The sequence below is a fragment of the Xenopus tropicalis genome, chromosome 6 (assembly GCF_000004195.4).
Source record: "Xenopus tropicalis strain Nigerian chromosome 6, UCB_Xtro_10.0, whole genome shotgun sequence".
NCBI classification, from domain to species: Eukaryota; Metazoa; Chordata; class Amphibia; order Anura; family Pipidae; genus Xenopus; species Xenopus tropicalis.
In genome coordinates, this window is record NC_030682.2 from 4,940,697 (window position 1) to 4,960,221 (window position 19,525).

At 50.0% G+C, this 19,525-nt stretch overlaps 3 protein-coding genes across 8 annotated transcripts in view; 2 read left to right on the top strand and 1 right to left on the bottom strand.

Moving 5' to 3' along the window:
- LOC101730917 (gastrula zinc finger protein XlCGF57.1-like) overlaps positions 1 to 19,525 on the top strand; it is a 66,659-nt gene that overhangs the window by 9,467 nt on the left and 37,667 nt on the right. The window lies entirely within an intron of this gene.
- Positions 1,698 to 2,966, top strand: LOC101734458 (gastrula zinc finger protein 5-1-like). Its single transcript, XM_031904320.1, has 2 exons — positions 1,698 to 1,805; positions 2,601 to 2,966. Exons 1-2 carry the CDS (start codon positions 1,703 to 1,705, stop codon positions 2,891 to 2,893), a joined length of 396 nt encoding a protein of 131 aa, XP_031760180.1. The 5' UTR covers positions 1,698 to 1,702; the 3' UTR covers positions 2,894 to 2,966.
- LOC100487167 (harbinger transposase derived 1-like) lies at positions 8,748 to 19,504 on the bottom strand. 6 transcript variants are annotated; one of them, XM_031903280.1, is made up of 7 exons: positions 19,244 to 19,504; positions 19,084 to 19,157; positions 17,116 to 17,215; positions 16,855 to 16,965; positions 15,990 to 16,136; positions 15,435 to 15,681; positions 9,144 to 10,694 (listed from the first exon to the last, which is right to left on the bottom strand). In XM_031903280.1, exons 3-7 carry the CDS (start codon positions 17,132 to 17,134, stop codon positions 9,821 to 9,823), a joined length of 1,398 nt encoding a protein of 465 aa, XP_031759140.1. In that variant the 5' UTR covers positions 17,135 to 17,215; positions 19,084 to 19,157; positions 19,244 to 19,504; the 3' UTR covers positions 9,144 to 9,820.

Below are 19,525 nucleotides of genomic sequence, written 5' to 3' on the forward strand. Positions count from 1 at the left end.
TGAGTAGAACAATCCATTGGCAATAAAAAGGGCAAATAAACCCAACAACCTGATGCAGGGAGCCAAGATATGTACAAGAGAGGGAAAGAGCAGGTATGTGATGCTACGGGCAGCGGCTGTGGGGCTCAGAGATACAGGGGCCCGGCTCATGGAACATCACAGAATTACTGATTCCTAAGCAAAGAAACAGCCGAGACACTACCATTCCTCAAAGCAAAATCTGCCCACCAAGAAAATGGCGCTGGCAAACTGTTCTGCCGGGAGCAGGGAGAATCGGCCAGTGCTATTGGTCCAGCTTGGTGGGCGGAACTTAAACAAAGCAGTATCAGTGGGAAGGGAGAAAAGTTCCTGTATCAGGGGCTGTACTATAAGCAAACCAGCGGCACCCACAGCCTGAGGCTTCCTGAGATCTCTGTAGGAACCGGCTGGGGATTGTGTCCTGCTGCCCCTGTAACTCCCTCCCCTGTGTCCCTGGCATTGTCCCTCCCCTGCACTCACATCTCCAGCCTGGGCTACTGGGTAAGTGCTTTTCCCTCCTCCTCCTCCTCCTCCTCCTCCTCCTCCTCCCTGCACTGTCTGTGGGACTGGGGGTTAATCCCGCTGCAGGGGCTGATAGAGAGGGGCGGCTGTGGGACTGGGGGTTAATCCCGCTGCAGGGGCCGATAGAGAGGGGCGGCTGTGGGACTGGGGGTTAATCCCGCTGCAGGGGCTGATAGAGAGGGGCGGCTGTGGGACTGGGGGGTTAATCCCGCTGCAGGGGCCGATAGAGAGGGGCGGCTGTGGGACTGGGGGTTAATCCCGCTGCAGGGGCCGATAGAGAGGGGCGGCTGTGGGACTGGGGGTTAATCCGCTGCAGGGGCCGATAGAGAGGGGCGGCTGTGGGACTGGGGGTTAATCCCGCTGCAGGGCCGATAGAGAGGGGCGGCTGTGGACTGGGGTTAATCCCGCTGCAGGGCCGATAGAGAGGGGCGGCTGTGGGACTGGGGGTTAATCCCGCTGCAGGGGCTGATAGAGAGGGGCGGCTGTGGGACTGGGGGTTAATCCCGCTGCAGGGGCTGATAGAGAGGGGCGGCTGTGGACTGGGGTTAATCCCGCTGCAGGGGCTGATAGAGAGGGGCGGCTGTGGGACTGGGGGTTAATCCCGCTGCAGGGGCTGATAGAGAGGGGCGGCTGTGGGACTGGGGGTTAATCCCGCTGCAGGGGCTGATAGAGAGGGGCGGCTGTGGGACTGGGGGGTTAATCCCGCTGCAGGGGCTGATAGAGAGGGGCGGCTGTGGGACTGGGGGTTAATCCCGCTGCAGGGGCTGATAGAGAGGGGCGGCTGTGGGACTGGGGTTAATCCCGCTGCAGGGGCTGATAGAGAGGGGCAGCTGTGGGACTGGGGGTTAATCCCGCTGCAGGGGCTGATAGAGAGGGGCGGCTGTGGGACTGGGGGTTAATCCCGCTGCAGGGGCCGATAGAGAGGGGCGGCTGTGGGACTGGGGGTTAATCCCGCTGCAGGGGCTGATAGAGAGGGGCGGCTGTGGGACTGGGGGTTAATCCCGCTGCAGGGGCTGATAGAGAGGGGCAGTTTACTGATTGGATAAACCCCTCCCTGTACAACATGTATTTATTGCACTAATATCAGAGGGGGGCCCAAGCGCAGCCCCACAGGCAGCTTTATATGGTGGGTTTCTGTTCCTTGCTGTCAGGTTCTCCAGAGATGGAACCAAGGAGGTTAGAGGGGAAATGGGAGAATGAAGAGCCGGACACTGAGGAGCCTCTGCCCACAATAAAGAGGGAAATGGATCCTGTTCCTGGGGCCGGTGAGTAACGTTTCTGTATATAACTGAAACTATTGATTTTGTATAATATTACATTGCTTTTCTTGGTGGGGACATTACAGAGGACATATAATATCAAGAGCAATTATGTACCTGCAAAAATCCACAAAACACATTAAAGTCAATGGGCATTTTTTCATGGCTACCACACAACTTTGTTTTCTTGTGTCTTGAATGATTAACACCAGGAAGTGAAGAGGAACTGTGTCCCCCCTTTATATCCACATCTGCCAATGCACCTTGCACCGGTCCCAGACCCCCCCGACATTCATAGTACATTCTAGGGCTGATTCACTAAAGTGCGTTCATTTTTATCGCATGCTTTTTTGCATTAAAATAGACGCAACAATTAGCGCACGATTCACAACAGTATTACCGCATGCGTTAATTTGCGCGCAGAAATGAATATGAACGCAGGATTCACAAACACTTAGAAGCGCTAAATATCGCATTAGTCTATGGGAAAATTAACCCCTACTTGGGGCAGGCGGTAATTATAGAAAAGTACAGTTAATGAGCTTTTGGCAATAAAATAGTGTTATTTATTCAAGTGTTGGCCCCAGAGTGACGCAGCCGCCAGTTTGCAGGGAAATGGGCATTTTTAATACAGTAATTTTATGAAAGTAATGGCATTATTATGGTACTATAGCGGCGCATATATTGTCGCGAATATGTAGTCGCCATAATATTCGCTACTATAGAGGCCTCTGTGTATGAATGTATATATATATATATGTATAATAGATTGAAATAACATCTTGCAATATTATCTCACAGAACTTCAGCTGAATGTAGCGCCTCAACCCCAGGCTCCATCAGCCCCGGACTCTCCCCAGGCCAAACGCTGGGCACCAGGTCCAACTGCGGACGAGGGACCCTCACGACGGACCAAAGATGTGGGGACCCAAACAGCACCTGATTGGACTGACCCCACCCTTCGGCCAATGCAGGAGGAGATTGCCACCATGAAGGCCCAGTTGGCCGAGCTCCATGGGAAAATGGCCGAGCTCCAGGGGGAAATGGCCCAAATCAAGGGCAACATGGCCCAAATCAAGGGCAGCGAGCCCTAAGTTTTATTTTTTATATTTTTAGCATTTTAAAAAATGTTATAGTTACGATAAAAGTTGTTAGTTTTGTAGTCTTGAACTGAGTAATGTCTAATTATTTATCCTTCCTTGATATGGTATTCTATACTTTCATGTAGTTTCCCCTACACCCTTACATTTATCAGTAACACATCAATATGCTATATGGGTTACATGTTTGCAAATATTCTGCCAACAATTTTGCCTTTAGCCCATTTTGCTGAATAGTAAAACTTGCGCTAATTAGTACGTAGCGTATTTTCTGGCGAGTGGGATAACTGCCAATCCAATGTTTTGGCGCCAGAATAATCGCAATATTATATTTGTTCCCGTTTAATAAACTGCCCATAACATATTTGCCATTTATTCTGTGTCTAAAATCTCCCACTTAAAGGAGACATATCCAAAAAAAATAACAATGTACCAATGAATTATACTCCTCTAGATATAGAAGGATTGTGCTTTAAAAAGTTGTGTTTCTGACTGATTTATTGAGAAATTCCACAAAAACCCCACTAGCCCCGCCCATCTGTGCCACTTCCTGCTGGCTGAATTCTCTGGGTGAGCTGGGGAGCCGGCGGCCCTCCGTACCCTGCACTGTAGGATAGGAACCAATCAGCAGCTAGGCTGACCTGATAGGGAACTGAAGCCTGTCTGTGCTTGTGTGACTGCAGGGCTGTGATTGGCTCTCCCCCTCCTACTGTGCTTCTGGCAGGGACCGTTAGGACACGCCCACCCCTCATGTGAAACCCAGACAGGGACCTGAGAGGATCTATAGGGAGCTCCAATAAAGGGGCCATTGTTACAGATAGGGTTAATGTTTAGCCCAAAGGGAAACCAGCACCGGATATTATTCATAATTGCCTACAAAATTACCTTTTTTTCCCATTTATCCAATATGTCTCCTTTAATTGAGGCCATAAGTTGCACATAATAATAGGCGGCCATACATACATACACACACACACACACACACACACACACACACACACACACACACACACACACACACACACACACACACACACACACACACACACACACACACATACATACATACATACATACATACACACATACACACATACATACACACATACACACATACACACATACACACATACACACATACATACATACACACATACATACATACATACATACATACATACATACATACATACATACAAGTAAAGTAAGTAGGAACCAAAGGCTAATTGTTGCAAAGGCTTGCTATTTATATGCGGGTGTTGACTAAAATATCGCATGAAGTATCGCGCGTAAATTAGCGCAAGTATGCTTATAGTGAATCGAGGATTTAGCCGCGAAAATTTAGACACAATAACATTTTTAACGCACTTTGGCGAATCAGCCATAAAGTTTGGTCAGGCTCTGTGGTTAGGAACCAGAGAAGATCTATAGGGAACTCCAATAAAAGTAAAGATCCCCATACACGGGCCGATTATAGCTGCCGATATCGGTCCCTTGGATTATTATTTTTTTTAAGCTACTTGCTACCCGATATCGCCCACCCGTAGGAGGGGATATCAGATGAAGATCCGCTCACTTGGCGACATCGCCAAGCGAGCAGATCTTATAGTGTATGGGGACCTTAACAGTCCTCTTAAGCCCAGATTTAAATCTGGTGCCTAACAATACTTGTTATGGGCTATACAATGAAGGTGGCATTAGAAGATACTTTTATATTGGAATATTCCAGGGGATCACTATTACCTGTATCTTCCTTCTGATCTAACACAAGGCACTTCCTTACTCCCAGCTTTACACGGCCCCGTCTCTCCCTTACTCCCAGCTTTACGCGGCCCCGTCTCTCCCTTACTCCCAGCTTTACGCGGCCCCGTCTCTCCCTTACTCCCAGCTTTACGCGGCCCCGTCTCTCCCTTACTCCCAGCTTTACGCGGCCCCGTCTCTCCCTTACTCCCAGCTTTACGCGGCCCCGTCTCTCCCTTACTCCCAGCTTTACACGGCCCCGTCTCTCCCTTACTCCCAGCTTTACACGGCCCCGTCTCTCCCTTACTCCCAGCTTTACACGGCCCCGTCTCTCCCTTACTCCCAGCTTTACACGGCCCCGTCTCTCCCTTACTCCCAGCTTTACACGGCCCCGTCTCTCCCTTACTCCCAGCTTTACACGGCCCCGTCTCTCCCTTACTCCCAGCTTTACACGGCCCCGTCTCTCCCTTACTCCCAGCTTTACACGGCCCCGTCTCTCCCTTACTCCCAGCTTTACACGGCCCTGTCTCTCCCTTACTCCCAGCTTTACACGGCCCTGTCTCTCCCTTACTGGCAGCTTCCCCAGAGCCACAGCCAGAAATATTACAGATAAAGAAATAGGAAGAAGAACCGGACTCTGATGATCATCTGAACCCAATGGAAAGCTCAGCAGCACCACTTACTGATGGGGGTAAGTAGCCAGAAAATCTGTTAGTAAGATCAGGCTGGATGTAAGGGATCTCCCTGCTTGTGCCTACAAACTAACCTGCACTTGGACAGCAAAAAAGCACTTTCCCTAACTGGCCTTCAGGCTGGGCCCCCTTAGCCCATAACAAGGTTACAGATATATAGAAACATTGGGGTAACAGTCACCCCGCTATAGTTCCAGGGGTACCCAGGGCACAAACAAGCACTCACCCCAAATCCCCCCCTAACTGGCCTTCAGGCTGGGCCCCCTTAGCCCATAACAAGGTTACAGATATATAGAAACATTGGGGTAACAGTCACCCTGCTATAGTTCCAGGGGTACCCAGGGCACAAACAAGCACTCACCCCAAATCCCCCCCTAACTGGCCTTCAGGCTGGGCCCCCTTAGCCCATAACAAGGTTACAGATATATAGAAACATTGGGGTAACAGTCACCCCGCTATAGTTCCAGGGGTACCCAGGGTACAAATAAGCACTCACCCCAAATCCCCCCCTAACTGGCCTTCAGGCTGGGCCCCCTTAGCCCATAACAAGGTTACAGATATATAGAAACATTGGGGTAACAGTCACCCCGCTATAGTTCCAGGGGTACCCAGGGCACAAATAAGCACTCACCCCAAATCCCCCCCCTAACTGGCCTTCAGGCTGGGCCCCCTTAGCCCATAACAAGGTTACAGATATATAGAAACATTGGGGTAAGGGGGCCCAGCCTGAAGGCCAGTTAGGGGGGGGATTTGGGGTGAGTGCTTATTTGTGCCCTGGGTACCCCTGGAACTATAGCAGGGTGACTGTTACCCCAATGTTTCTATATATCTGTAACCTTGTTATGGGCTAAGGGGGCCCAGCCTGAAGGCCAGTTAGGGGGGGATTTGGGGTGAGTGCTTATTTGTGCCCTGGGTACCCCTGGAACTATAGCGGGGTGACTGTTACCCCAATGTTTCTATATATCTGTAACCTTGTTATGGGCTAAGGGGGCCCAGCCTGAAGGCCAGTTAGGGGGGATTTGGGGTGAGTGCTTATTTGTGCCCTGGGTACCCCTGGAACTATAGCAGGGTGACTGTTACCCCAATGTTTCTATATATCTGTAACCTTGTTATGGGCTAAGGGGGCCCAGCCTGAAGGCCAGTTAGGGGGGGATTTGGGGTGAGTGCTTATTTGTGCCCTGGGTACCCCTGGAACTATAGCGGGGTGACTGTTACCCCAATGTTTCTATATATCTGTAACCTTGTTATGGGCTAACAGTCACCCCGCTATAGTTCCAGGGGTACCCAGGGCAGAAATAAGCACTCACCCCAAATCCCCCCCTAACTGGCCTTCAGGCTGGGCCCCCTTAGCCCATAACAAGGTTACAGATATATAGAAACATTGGGGTAACAGTCACCCTGCTATAGTTCCAGGGGTACCCAGGGCACAAATAAGCACTCACCCCAAATCCCCCCTAACTGGCCTTCAGGCTGGGCCCCCTTAGCACATAACAAGGTTACAGATATATAGAAACATTGGGGTAACAGTCACCCTGCTATAGTTCCAGGGGTACCCAGGGTACAAATTATATCAGTTCTCAACCCTGTTTTCCCTTTATTAGATTGTTCCATGAACTACACAGTGAAATTAGAAATGTCTCCTCAGAGCTCAAAAGAGCCAGAACCCACTGATTCCAATTGCACTCTGGAAAGAGAAGGCCCTGGGCTTTTTAAAGGGCCAGTACAGTACAAAGCTGAGGCTGATTGGGAGAGTGAGACTGGTACAAGGTATGAGGGCGGCTCAGCAAGGTCGGAAGCACCAGGGATTACCTGCTGTAAATGTGGAAGCCCCTTCCCTTTGGATAAAGACCTTCTTACACACGTCTGTGGTGACACCACAAAGAACTTAAACAGTGAATCTCATAACACAGATACAGAGTCGGGTCCTTTTAGCTGTATGGAGTATGAAAAATGTGGCAGTGTACAGGTTAAACCCAGTCTAGATCTGCTGGTTCTGACACGGGAGAAACCATTCCTGTGTCCAGTATGTGGGATATTTTTCCATCGAAAAAGCCAACTTGAGTATCACCAGAACATTCACACAGGGGAGGGGCCTTTCCTATGTACAGAGTGTGGGAGGAGCTTTGCGCTGAAGGGCCAGCTTCAGAAACACCAGAGAGCTCACACGGGGGAGAAACCATTTCTCTGCACAGACTGTGGGAAACGTTATACGTTATATATAAAAGCAGCCTCCTTACCCATGCAATGAAACACAAAGGCGACAAACCTTTCTCGTGTACAGAATGTGGCAAAAGCTTTTCTGACAAGATCGACTTCCTCAGCCATGAGAAAACTCACACAGGGGAGAAGCATTTTTCATGTGCAGATTGCGGGAAACTTTTCAAAATAATCATATAACATTCTTGTAACAATTTTTTAGTGAAAGAGGGTGAAAGAGTGTCCAATGTGAGCTTAATAATTACCAACCCCCTTTCTGATCAGTATAGTTTTTTTTATAGAGTAGTGCTAGGGTAAAGCTGACCCTTATTAGTCAATATATTTCCCCCTTCCTGCTTGGAATACAGATCTATCAAACCTCCCTATTTCCATGGGAGTTAGCTGATTTCGAAGGCTTTCCCCCGGTCCCCCAGCAGCATTCTCTCAATTTTCTCGAAGTCCTGTGGCGAATTCCGCGGGCGCAATAGCTGTCAGGTTGACAGCTCTGAGGGCAGCAGATGTACCCCATACGCACAGACATAAACCATGCTCCTTAATGGTCTCATTAAAGGGAACAAAAAATGTGCCAGTGCATTATACTCCTCTACTGAAGGAATGTGCTGAGAAAAGAAGCCTTTACCCCACCCCGCCCATCTGTTCCACTTCCTGCTGCCTCCTTTCCCAGGCTGTGCAGGGGGGCCGGCAGCACTGTAGGCTAGGAACCAATCAGCAGCTAGGCTGACCTGATAGGGAACTGAAGCCTGTCTGTGCTTGTGTGACTGCAGGGCTGTGATTGGCTCTCCCCCTCCTACTGTGCTTCTGGCAGGGACCGTTAGGACACGCCCACCCCCTCATGTGAAACCCAGACAGGGACCTGAGAGGATCTATAGGGAGCTCCAATAAAGGGGCCATTGTTACAGATAGGGTTAATGTTTAGCCCAAAGGGAAACCAGCATCGGATATTATTCATAATTGCCTACAGGGTTAGGGTTTTTTTTTTTTTATTTATTCTATATGTTTCCTTTAATTACACCCTCTGCCTATTGCCCCCACACCTACCTGATCAAGTTAGGAGGAAGGGCATGCAGTGGGATCTTTGGCTGCACTAAACTCTACATTCTTGTGTCAACTCAGTGGCCTTATGAGGTGCAGCTAATACGGCCCTGGGAGGTTACAAACATGGAAACAAGTAGAGTGTGGATACAAAATATAGCAGGTCTATTGTTTTCATACAGACTTTATTCAGATTTTATGACTGGCAAAAGCCTCACAATATAAATGTGCTGCTTGGTGCCTTTGTGCCCCCTTGGCATCCCCCCATGTTTGTCTAACCCAAGGCTCCAGCCGACAGAACATCACTGTACCTGAACTTCCCACTCTTCGCTGTCTTAGCATAAGCCCATGGGCTCAATATGGCCCCTAATAGGGTTAATTATGAGAGTAAGCCCATGGGCTCAATATGGCCCTTGATAGGGTTAATTATGAGAGTAAGCCCATGGGCTCAATATAGCCCCTAATAGGGTTAATTATGAGAGTAAGCTCAATATAGCCCCTAATAGGGTTAATTATGGTCCTCAGCATTCTTTAGGGACTAGACTACTTTTAATGCTATTGGAGGGGGGGGGGGGGTGGGGCACAGCAGTAGGGATATAGGACCCCTGTATAAACTACCTGCTACTCGTGATTCCGCTTGTTACATACTATAACTGAATCAGTGAAGGCAATATACAGCTACGTATGAGGAACCCCCTCATATAAACCTTTATTTATAGGCCCCTCTATTTTATCTGTATGTGCTTAATGCTATAACGCAATCACTAATCCACAGGGGATACTTCCTAAAAAAAAAAAAAATTACATTTTTCCCATTGCCCAATGGAAATATGAAGTGGCTCATACATACTTATTTCCCCCTTTCTAAAATTGCAAGATGGAATCATCCTGCAGCTTCAGTTTTGCTTAAACCGCCACTGTTTCTGTCACAGTCTCCTATGTAACCACTCGCCGCCCTCCTGTAGTGTTACAATATCCATTTTCAAGAAGCCTAAAGTCACAACTGCCCACAGGCCATGGTCTGATGGGAATGTGATTATTAATGGCTTTCTATAGCCTTAGAAGGGAACCCTCCTACATGTTCTCCCAGCCTGCAATGGGGTATTACCATTCCATCATGGCAACATCATTCTCCCCCCCATACTGCTCACAGTCCAGGCGGAACATTTTAGGCTGTCTCTTTAACACTCTGCTTACAGATAATCCTCTATAAAAAGAATGAATTAAATCGAAATGTTCTTCAAAAATTCTCATTTTGCCAGGGGACTTCTCCCTGCGTAGAAGCAAAATACTGGGCATAGGCATCTCTCACACTCATGCCGCTATTCGGTCCTCGCACAACGTTCCAGGGCACCCCGGGCAGAGGATCCAGTATGGAATCCTCAAATACAATCCCATCTCTCAGCAGCACCAGATTATGCAGCACACACGCGCATTTAATAATGTCGTCTACGAAGGCGGTATTGAGCTGTATGGCAGAATGAAACACCCGCCATTTATTTGCCAGGATCCCAAATGCACACTCCACCATTCTACGCGCCCTGGTCAGCCTGTAATTGAAAGCTCTTTTAGTTCCAGTCAGGTTTCTGATTGGATAAGGCCTCATTACATTCGTGGAGATTCCAAAAGCCTCGTCTGCCACTATAACATATGGGAGCGCTGGGCCTTTGGTGCCGGGCAGAGGTTTATTTGCAGGAAAGTTAAGTTTGCCTTCATTCACCATCTTCCCAAGATTGGATTTAAAAAATCCGCTGGCGTCTCCGTCACTGCCATATGCGCCCACGTCAATGTAGGTGAAACAGTAGCTGCTGTCAACCAGGGCTAACAGAACCGTGAAGAAGACCTTCGAGCAAGACTTGGACACGGTATTGGGGGGCCTGGTGACACGGATGTGCTTGCCATCTAGAGCCCCGATGCAGTTGGGGAAATCCGTCTTCTCATAAAACCCCTCGGCGATCTTCATCCACTTCTCAGTGTTTGGTTCCGGCATGACAAGGTCTTTAGTCACATTCCAAATAGTCTTGCAGGTTTCCCGCACTATCATGCCGATCGTAGCTCGTCCAATAAGGAACTGGTAGTGCAAAGCTGCAAACGTGCTGCCGGTAGCAAGGAACCTAAAAAACAGGGCATTGCAGAAAGCTTTTACTTTTCCTTTTACCTATACTTGCCAATTGTGTGAGTATAAATGTCCAGCCACTCTCTGGGCTGATGGCTACATGAAGCACTCCCCTTTACAGTCAGTATTTACAGCATTTAAAAACACAAAGCTGACTGGATACCATGGGTAATTAGATTTAGGGCAAACTTGGGGGGGGCTGGTCATAAATTGGATGCTACTATGAAAGATTTACCCACTTTTTATAGATCCTACTTAATTTCTATGCCTACTTTACTGTAACCAGGTTTACTTATCTCTTTCCCTTCTTGCTAAATCAGTTATATAGGTCTCTAGCCAGGCACATATTAGCTTTTCATATAAATGGCAAATCACCAATTTGTTTATGCAAGATACAATCTACACATAGGCCAGAATGGGAAGAATGAGGAAATTGGCCACGTGATTCAATGGACACATCAAATTGAAGAGAGCACAGTTAGCACAGTGAGCACTTACAGACCCACACTGACCTATCTATCCACTCACATACAGACCCACACTGACCTATCTATCCACTCACATACAGACCCACACTGACCCATCTATCCACTCACATACAGACCCATACTGACCTATCTATCCACTCACATACAGACCCACACTGACCTATCTATCCACTCACATACAGACCCATACTGACCTATCCACTCACATACAGACCCACACTGACCTATCTATCCACTCACATACAGACCCACACTGACCTATCTATCCACTCACATACAGACCCACACTGACCTATCTATCCACTCACATACAGACCCACACTGACCTATCTATCCACTCACATACAGACCCACACTGACATATCCACTCACATACAGACCCACACTGACCTATCCACTCACATACAGACCCACACTGACCTATCTATCCACTCACATACAGACCCACACTGACCTATCCACTCACATACAGACCCACACTGACCTATCTATCCACTCACATACAGACCCACACTGACCTATCCACTCACATACAGACCCACACTGACCTATCTATCCACTCACATACAGACCCACACTGACCTATCCACTCACATACAGACCCACACTGACCTATCCACTCACATACAGACCCACACTGACCTATCCACTCACATACAGACCCACACTGACCTATCCACTCACATACAGACCCACACTGACCTATCTATCCACTCACATACAGACCCACACTGACCTATCTATCCACTCACATACAGACCCACACTGACATATCCACTCACATACAGACCCACACTGACCTATCCACTCACATACAGACCCACACTGACCTATCTATCCACTCACATACAGACCCACACTGACCTATCTATCCACTCACATACAGACCCACACTGACCTATCCACTCACATACAGACCCACACTGACCTATCTATCCACTCACATACAGACCCACACTGACCTATCCACTCACATACAGACCCACACTGACCTATCCACTCACATACAGACCCACACTGACCTATCCACTCACATACAGACCCACACTGACCTATCTATCCACTCACATACAGACCCACACTGACATATCCACTCACATACAGACCCACACTCATACAGGCCCACACTGACCTATCCATCCACTCACATACAGGCCCACACTGACCTATCCATCCACTCACATACAGGCCCACACTGACCTATCTATCCACTCACATACAGACCCACACTGACATATCCACTCACATACAGACCCACACTCATACAGGCCCACACTGACCTATCCATCCACTCACATACAGGCCCACACTGACCTATCCATCCACTCACATACAGACCCACACTGACCTATCTATCCACTCACATACAGACCCATACTGACCTATCCACTCACATACAGACCCACACTGACCTATCTATCCACTCACATACAGACCCATCTATCCACTCACATACAGACCCACACTGACCTATCTATCCACTCACATACAGACCCACACTGACCTATCCACCCACTCACATACAGACCCACACTGACCTATCCATCCACTCACATACAGACCCACACTGACCTATCCATCCACTCACATACAGACCCACACTGACCTATCCATCCACTCACATACAGACCCACACTGACCTATCCATCCACTCACATACAGACCCACACTGACCTATCTATCCACTCACATACAGACCCACACTGACCTATCCATCCACTCACATACAGACCCACACTGACCTATCCATCCACTCACATACAGACCCATACTGACCTATCCACTCACATACAGACCCATACTGACCTATCCACTCACATACAGACCCATACTGACCTATCCACTCACATACAGACCCACACTGACCTATCTATCCACTCACATACAGACCCACACTGACCTATCTATCCACTCACATACAGACCCACACTGACCTATCTATCCACTCACATACAGACCCACACTGACCTATCTATCCACTCACATACAGACCCACACTGACATATCCACTCACATACAGACCCACACTGACCTATCCACTCACATACAGGACCCACACTGACCTATCTATCCACTCACATACAGACCCACACTGACCTATCCACTCACATACAGACCCACACTGACCTATCTATCCACTCACATACAGACCCACACTGACCTATCCACTCACATACAGACCCACACTGACCTATCTATCCACTCACATACAGACCCACACTGACCTATCCACTCACATACAGACCCACACTGACCTATCCACTCACATACAGACCCACACTGACCTATCCACTCACATACAGACCCACACTGACCTATCCACTCACATACAGACCCACACTGACCTATCTATCCACTCACATACAGACCCACACTGACCTATCTATCCACTCACATACAGACCCACACTGACATATCCACTCACATACAGACCCACACTGACCTATCCACTCACATACAGACCCACACTGACCTATCTATCCACTCACATACAGACCCACACTGACCTATCTATCCACTCACATACAGACCCACACTGACCTATCCACTCACATACAGACCCACACTGACCTATCTATCCACTCACATACAGACCCACACTGACCTATCCACTCACATACAGACCCACACTGACCTATCCACTCACATACAGACCCACACTGACCTATCCACTCACATACAGACCCACACTGACCTATCTATCCACTCACATACAGACCCACACTGACATATCCACTCACATACAGACCCACACTCATACAGGCCCACACTGACCTATCCATCCACTCACATACAGGCCCACACTGACCTATCCATCCACTCACATACAGGCCCACACTGACCTATCTATCCACTCACATACAGACCCACACTGACATATCCACTCACATACAGACCCACACTCATACAGGCCCACACTGACCTATCCATCCACTCACATACAGGCCCACACTGACCTATCCATCCACTCACATACAGACCCACACTGACCTATCTATCCACTCACATACAGACCCATACTGACCTATCCACTCACATACAGACCCACACTGACCTATCTATCCACTCACATACAGACCCATCTATCCACTCACATACAGACCCACACTGACCTATCTATCCACTCACATACAGACCCACACTGACCTATCCACCCACTCACATACAGACCCACACTGACCTATCCATCCACTCACATACAGACCCACACTGACCTATCCATCCACTCACATACAGACCCACACTGACCTATCCATCCACTCACATACAGACCCACACTGACCTATCCATCCACTCACATACAGACCCACACTGACCTATCTATCCACTCACATACAGACCCACACTGACCTATCCATCCACTCACATACAGACCCACACTGACCTATCCATCCACTCACATACAGACCCATACTGACCTATCCACTCACATACAGACCCATACTGACCTATCCACTCACATACAGACCCATACTGACCTATCCACTCACATACAGACCCACACTGACCTATCTATCCACTCACATACAGACCCACACTGACCTATCTATCCACTCACATACAGACCCACACTGACCTATCCACTCACATACAGACCCACACTGACCTATCCACTCACATACAGACCCACACTGACCTATCTATCCACTCACATACAGACCCACACTGACCTATCTATCCACTCACATACAGACCCACACTGACCTATCCACTCACATACAGACCCATACTGACCTATCTATCCACTCACATACAGACCCATACTGACCTATCCACTCACATACAGACCCATACTGACCTATCCACTCACATACAGACCCATACTGACCTATCCACTCACATACAGACCCATACTGACCTATCCACTCACATACAGACCCATACTGACCTATCCACTCACATACAGACCCATACTGACCTATCCACTCACATACAGACCCATACTGACCTATCCACTCACATACAGACCCATACTGACCTATCCACTCACATACAGACCCATACTGACCTATCCACTCACATACAGACCCACACTGACCTATCTATACACTCACATACAGACCCATACTGACCTATCTATCCACTCACATACAGACCCATACTGACCTATCCACTCACATACTGACCTATCTATCCACTCACATACATAACCTATATATACCAACATCAATACTAACTGAAGGTTTTAGTATCACAGTAGCCTTCAATATTCTGCTTGCACTAATCAAAAAAACAGGGGACATGTTCACCTTAACGTTACAACCAGTCGTTCCGCTGGGGATATGGCCTGGCGCATATTCGTATCCATCCGATGCAGATGCGGATGTACAAGCTTTAGTAGCTCATCAAAGGTGGAGATGGACATCCGGATGTAGGCGAAGAACTTCTCAGGGTTTTTCCGTAGCTTGCCATACAGCAGGTGGAACTGACCCTTGGAAAAGCGCTGATAGCACATCGGCTGCACCCACTGTCTCCTTTTCTTCACCACAACATCATCTGCCATTATAAGGGATACACAGGGGATCCATTATGTTCAATCAACTTAGTCCCATCCCCAACTCTGAAAATTTAAGTAGTGCATTATGGGAATTCAAAAGCAATCCCATTTATTGTCTAGAAATGTCAGAGCCCTTTTACCCTGCTCACAGGTGCAGAACTTGCACTTGACTGAAAGAGCTAGCCTCGGTTTTACCACCACAAACATCATGATCCTGAAAAGTATCTTAACCCTTGTGGTGCCAGGATGTTTTGATCCCCTGACACCAGATATGCTGGAATTATAGGAAGAAATTCTAGCTACTTACCCCCATCAGTTAGTGTAGCAGATGACCTTTCATTTGGGTGAAGATGGTCTTCAGAGTCTGATTCTTCCTCCTTTATCTTTATCTGTAATATTTCTGGCTGTGGAGCTGGGGAAGCTGCCAGTAAGGAAGAGACAGGGCCGTGTAAAGCTGGGAGTAAGGGAGAGACAAGGCCGTGTAAAGCTGGGAGTAAGGGAGAGACAAGGCCGTGTAAAGCTGGGAGTAAGGGAGAGACAGGGCCGTGTAAAGCTGGGAGTAAGGGAGAGACAGGGCCGTGTAAAGCTGGGAGTAAGGGAGAGACAGGGCCATGTAAAGCTGGGAGTAAGGGAGAGACAGGGCCGTGTAAAGCTGGGAGTAAGGGAGAGACAGGGCCGTGTAAAGCTGGGAGTAAGGAAGTGCCTGTGTTAGATCAGAAATACTTCATACAGGCTTTATAGGGGTTATGGGCAAATCTTTCTATAGAAACAGAAGCAGCTCATTCTCCTGGCAGTTAATGAGCCTCAGGCACAGCTGTACCCAGCCCAAGCCCCGCCCACAAATACTGTCCCATCATCCCCCTCTGCCCCAGCCCCGCCCACAAATACAGCCCCCCATCATCCCACTCTGCCCAAGCCCTGCCCACAAATACTGCCCCCATCATCCCCCTCTGCCCCCACAGCAATAACCTCCAACTGGCACCTACCCACCCTGCTGGGAATAGCTGGGGGTTTGTACCCTTTGTGGGTCTGTGGGTTCCTGGGGTGTGTAGGGCAGAACCTCCTGAACTTGATGTACCCCTTTTTGCAAACCTAAAGCTTTCTTTTTGATTCAAAATCTTGCAAACAAAACAGCTTTATATAAAGGCAGACTTCAAATGTAATGTGCTTACCAGGGTCATAAAATGAATCAATTTCAAACTTTGGTTGCACTTGATCCTCAGCGTCCGGCTCTTCATTCTCCCATTTCCCCTCTAACCTCCTTGGTTCCATCTCTGGAGAACCTGACAGCAAGGAACAGAAACCCACCATATAAAGCTGCCTGTGGGGCTGCGCTTGGGCCCCCCCTCTGATATTAGTGCAATAAATACATGTTGTACAGGGAGGGGTTTATCCAATCAGGGGGAAAAAACAAAAACGTTAAGTGGACTTACTGGAAAAGTGTGACTCCATGTTGGGAATGGGTGGGGACCCTCTGGCTGTGCGCAGATAGGAGGGCCCCACACTCACTGTGTATCAGAAGGACTGTCTTGTCTGTGGGAAACAGCAGAATGGACAAACAGTTTAAGATATTGGTCCCTTCAGCAAGGTTCCACCCCCCACCTGCCCCTCTCTATCGGCCCCTGCAGCGGGATTAACCCCCAGTCCCACAGCCGCCCCTCTCTATCAGCCCCTGCAGCGGGATTAACCCCCAGTCCCACAGCCGCCCCTCTCTATCAGCCCCTGCAGCGGGATTAACCCCCAGTCCCACAGCCGCCCCTCTCTATCAGCCCCCTGCAGCGGGATTAACCCCCAGTCCCACAGCCGCCCCTCTCTATCAGCCCCTGCAGCGGGATTAACCCCCAGTCCCACAGCCGCCCCTCTCTATCGGCCCCTGCAGCGGGATTAACCCCCAGTCCCACAGCCGCCCCTCTCTATCAGCCCCTGCAGCGGGATTAACCCCCAGTCCCACAGCCGCCCCTCTCTATCAGCCCCTGCAGCGGGATTAACCCCCAGTCCCACAGCCGCCCCTCTCTATCAGCCCCTGCAGCGGGATTAACCCCCAGTCCCACAGCCGCCCCTCTCTATCAGCCCCTGCAGCGGGATTAACCCCCAGTCCCACAGCCGCCCCTCTCTATCGGCCCCTGCAGCGGGATTAACCCCCAGTCCCACAGCCGCCCCTCTCTATCGGCCCCTGCAGCGGGATTAACCCCCAGTCCCACAGCCGCCCCTCTCTATCAGCCCCTGCAGCGGGATTAACCCCCAGTCCCACAGCCGCCCCTCTCTATCGGCCCCTGCAGCGGGATTAACCCCCAGTCCCACAGCCGCCCCTCTCTATCAGCCCCTGCAGCGGGATTAACCCCCAGTCCCACAGCCGCCCCTCTCTATCAGCCCCTGCAGCGGGATTAACCCCCAGTCCCACAGCCGCCCCTCTCTATCAGCCCCTGCAGCGGGATTAACCCCCAGTCCCACAGCCGCCCCTCTCTATCAGCCCCTGCAGCGGGATTAACCCCCAGTCCCACAGCCGCCCCTCTCTATCAGCCCCTGCAGCGGGATTAACCCCCCAGTCCCACAGCCGCCCCTCTCTATCGGCCCCTGCAGCGGGATTAACCCCCAGTCCCACAGCCGCCCCTCTCTATCAGCCCCTGCAGCGGGATTAACCCCCAGTCCCACAGCTGCCCCTCTCTATCAGCCCCTGCAGCGGGATTAACCCCAGTCCCACAGCCGCCCCTCTCTATCGGCCCCTGCAGCGGGATTAACCCCCAGTCCCACAGCCACCCTCTCTATCAGCCCCTGCAGCGGGATTAACCCCCAGTCCCACAGCCGCCCCTCTCTATCGGCCCCTGCAGCGGGATTAACCCCCAGTCCCACAGCCGCCCCTCTCTATCAGCCCCTGCAGCGGGATTAACCCCCAGTCCCACAGCTGCCCCTCTCTATCAGCCCCTGCAGCGGGATTTAACCCCAGTCCCACAGCCGCCCCTCTCTATCGGCCCCTGCAGCGGGATTAACCCCCAGTCCCACAGCCGCCCCTCTCTATCAGCCCCTGCAGCGGGATTAACCCCCAGTCCCACAGCCGCCCCCTCTATCGGCCCCTGCAGCGGGATTAACCCCCAGTCCCACAGCCGCCCCTCTCTATCGGCCCCTGCAGCGGGATTAACCCCCAGTCCCACAGCCGCCCCTCTCTATCGGCCCCTGCAGCGGGATTAACCCCAGTCCCACAGCCGCCCCTCTCTATCAGCCCCTGCAGCGGGATTAACCCCCAGTCCCACAGCCGCCCCTCTCTATCAGCCCCTGCAGCGGGATTAACCCCCAGTCCCACAGCCGCCCCTCTCTATCAGCCCCTGCAGCGGGATTAACCCCCAGTCCCACAGACAGTGCAGGGAGGAGGAGGAGGAGGAGGAGGAGGAGGGAAAAGCACTTACCCAGTAGCCCAGGCTGGAGATGTGAGTGCAGGGGAGGGAGTTACACACAGGCCCAGTCTATATGCGGTTCATAACTTAAAAAAAAGCGTAACTTCACCTGTAACCGCCCCTACATATAACTCTCCGCCCCCCTCAAAACAAAGTGCGGAACTTTACTCACCATACTATTCCTTACACAAAATATTACCGGCTCGTTTATTTTTACGCCCATTACTAACAAAAGCGGACGCTGCCATGTTAATAGCAAATTGTAGCGTCACTTCCTGTGCGCCGGAGCGCTGTTACCGGGTTACAGTCAGTGTGAGGGCAGCGGGGCGCAGTGTCACGTACAGACTCATGTTACTCAGGTTTAACGCTAAATCTTAGAGAAATGGGCAGAAAAGCAGAGAGAGAAACGACTGGCTTGGGATGTGGGACGGGGCGAAACCAATGATGTGATATG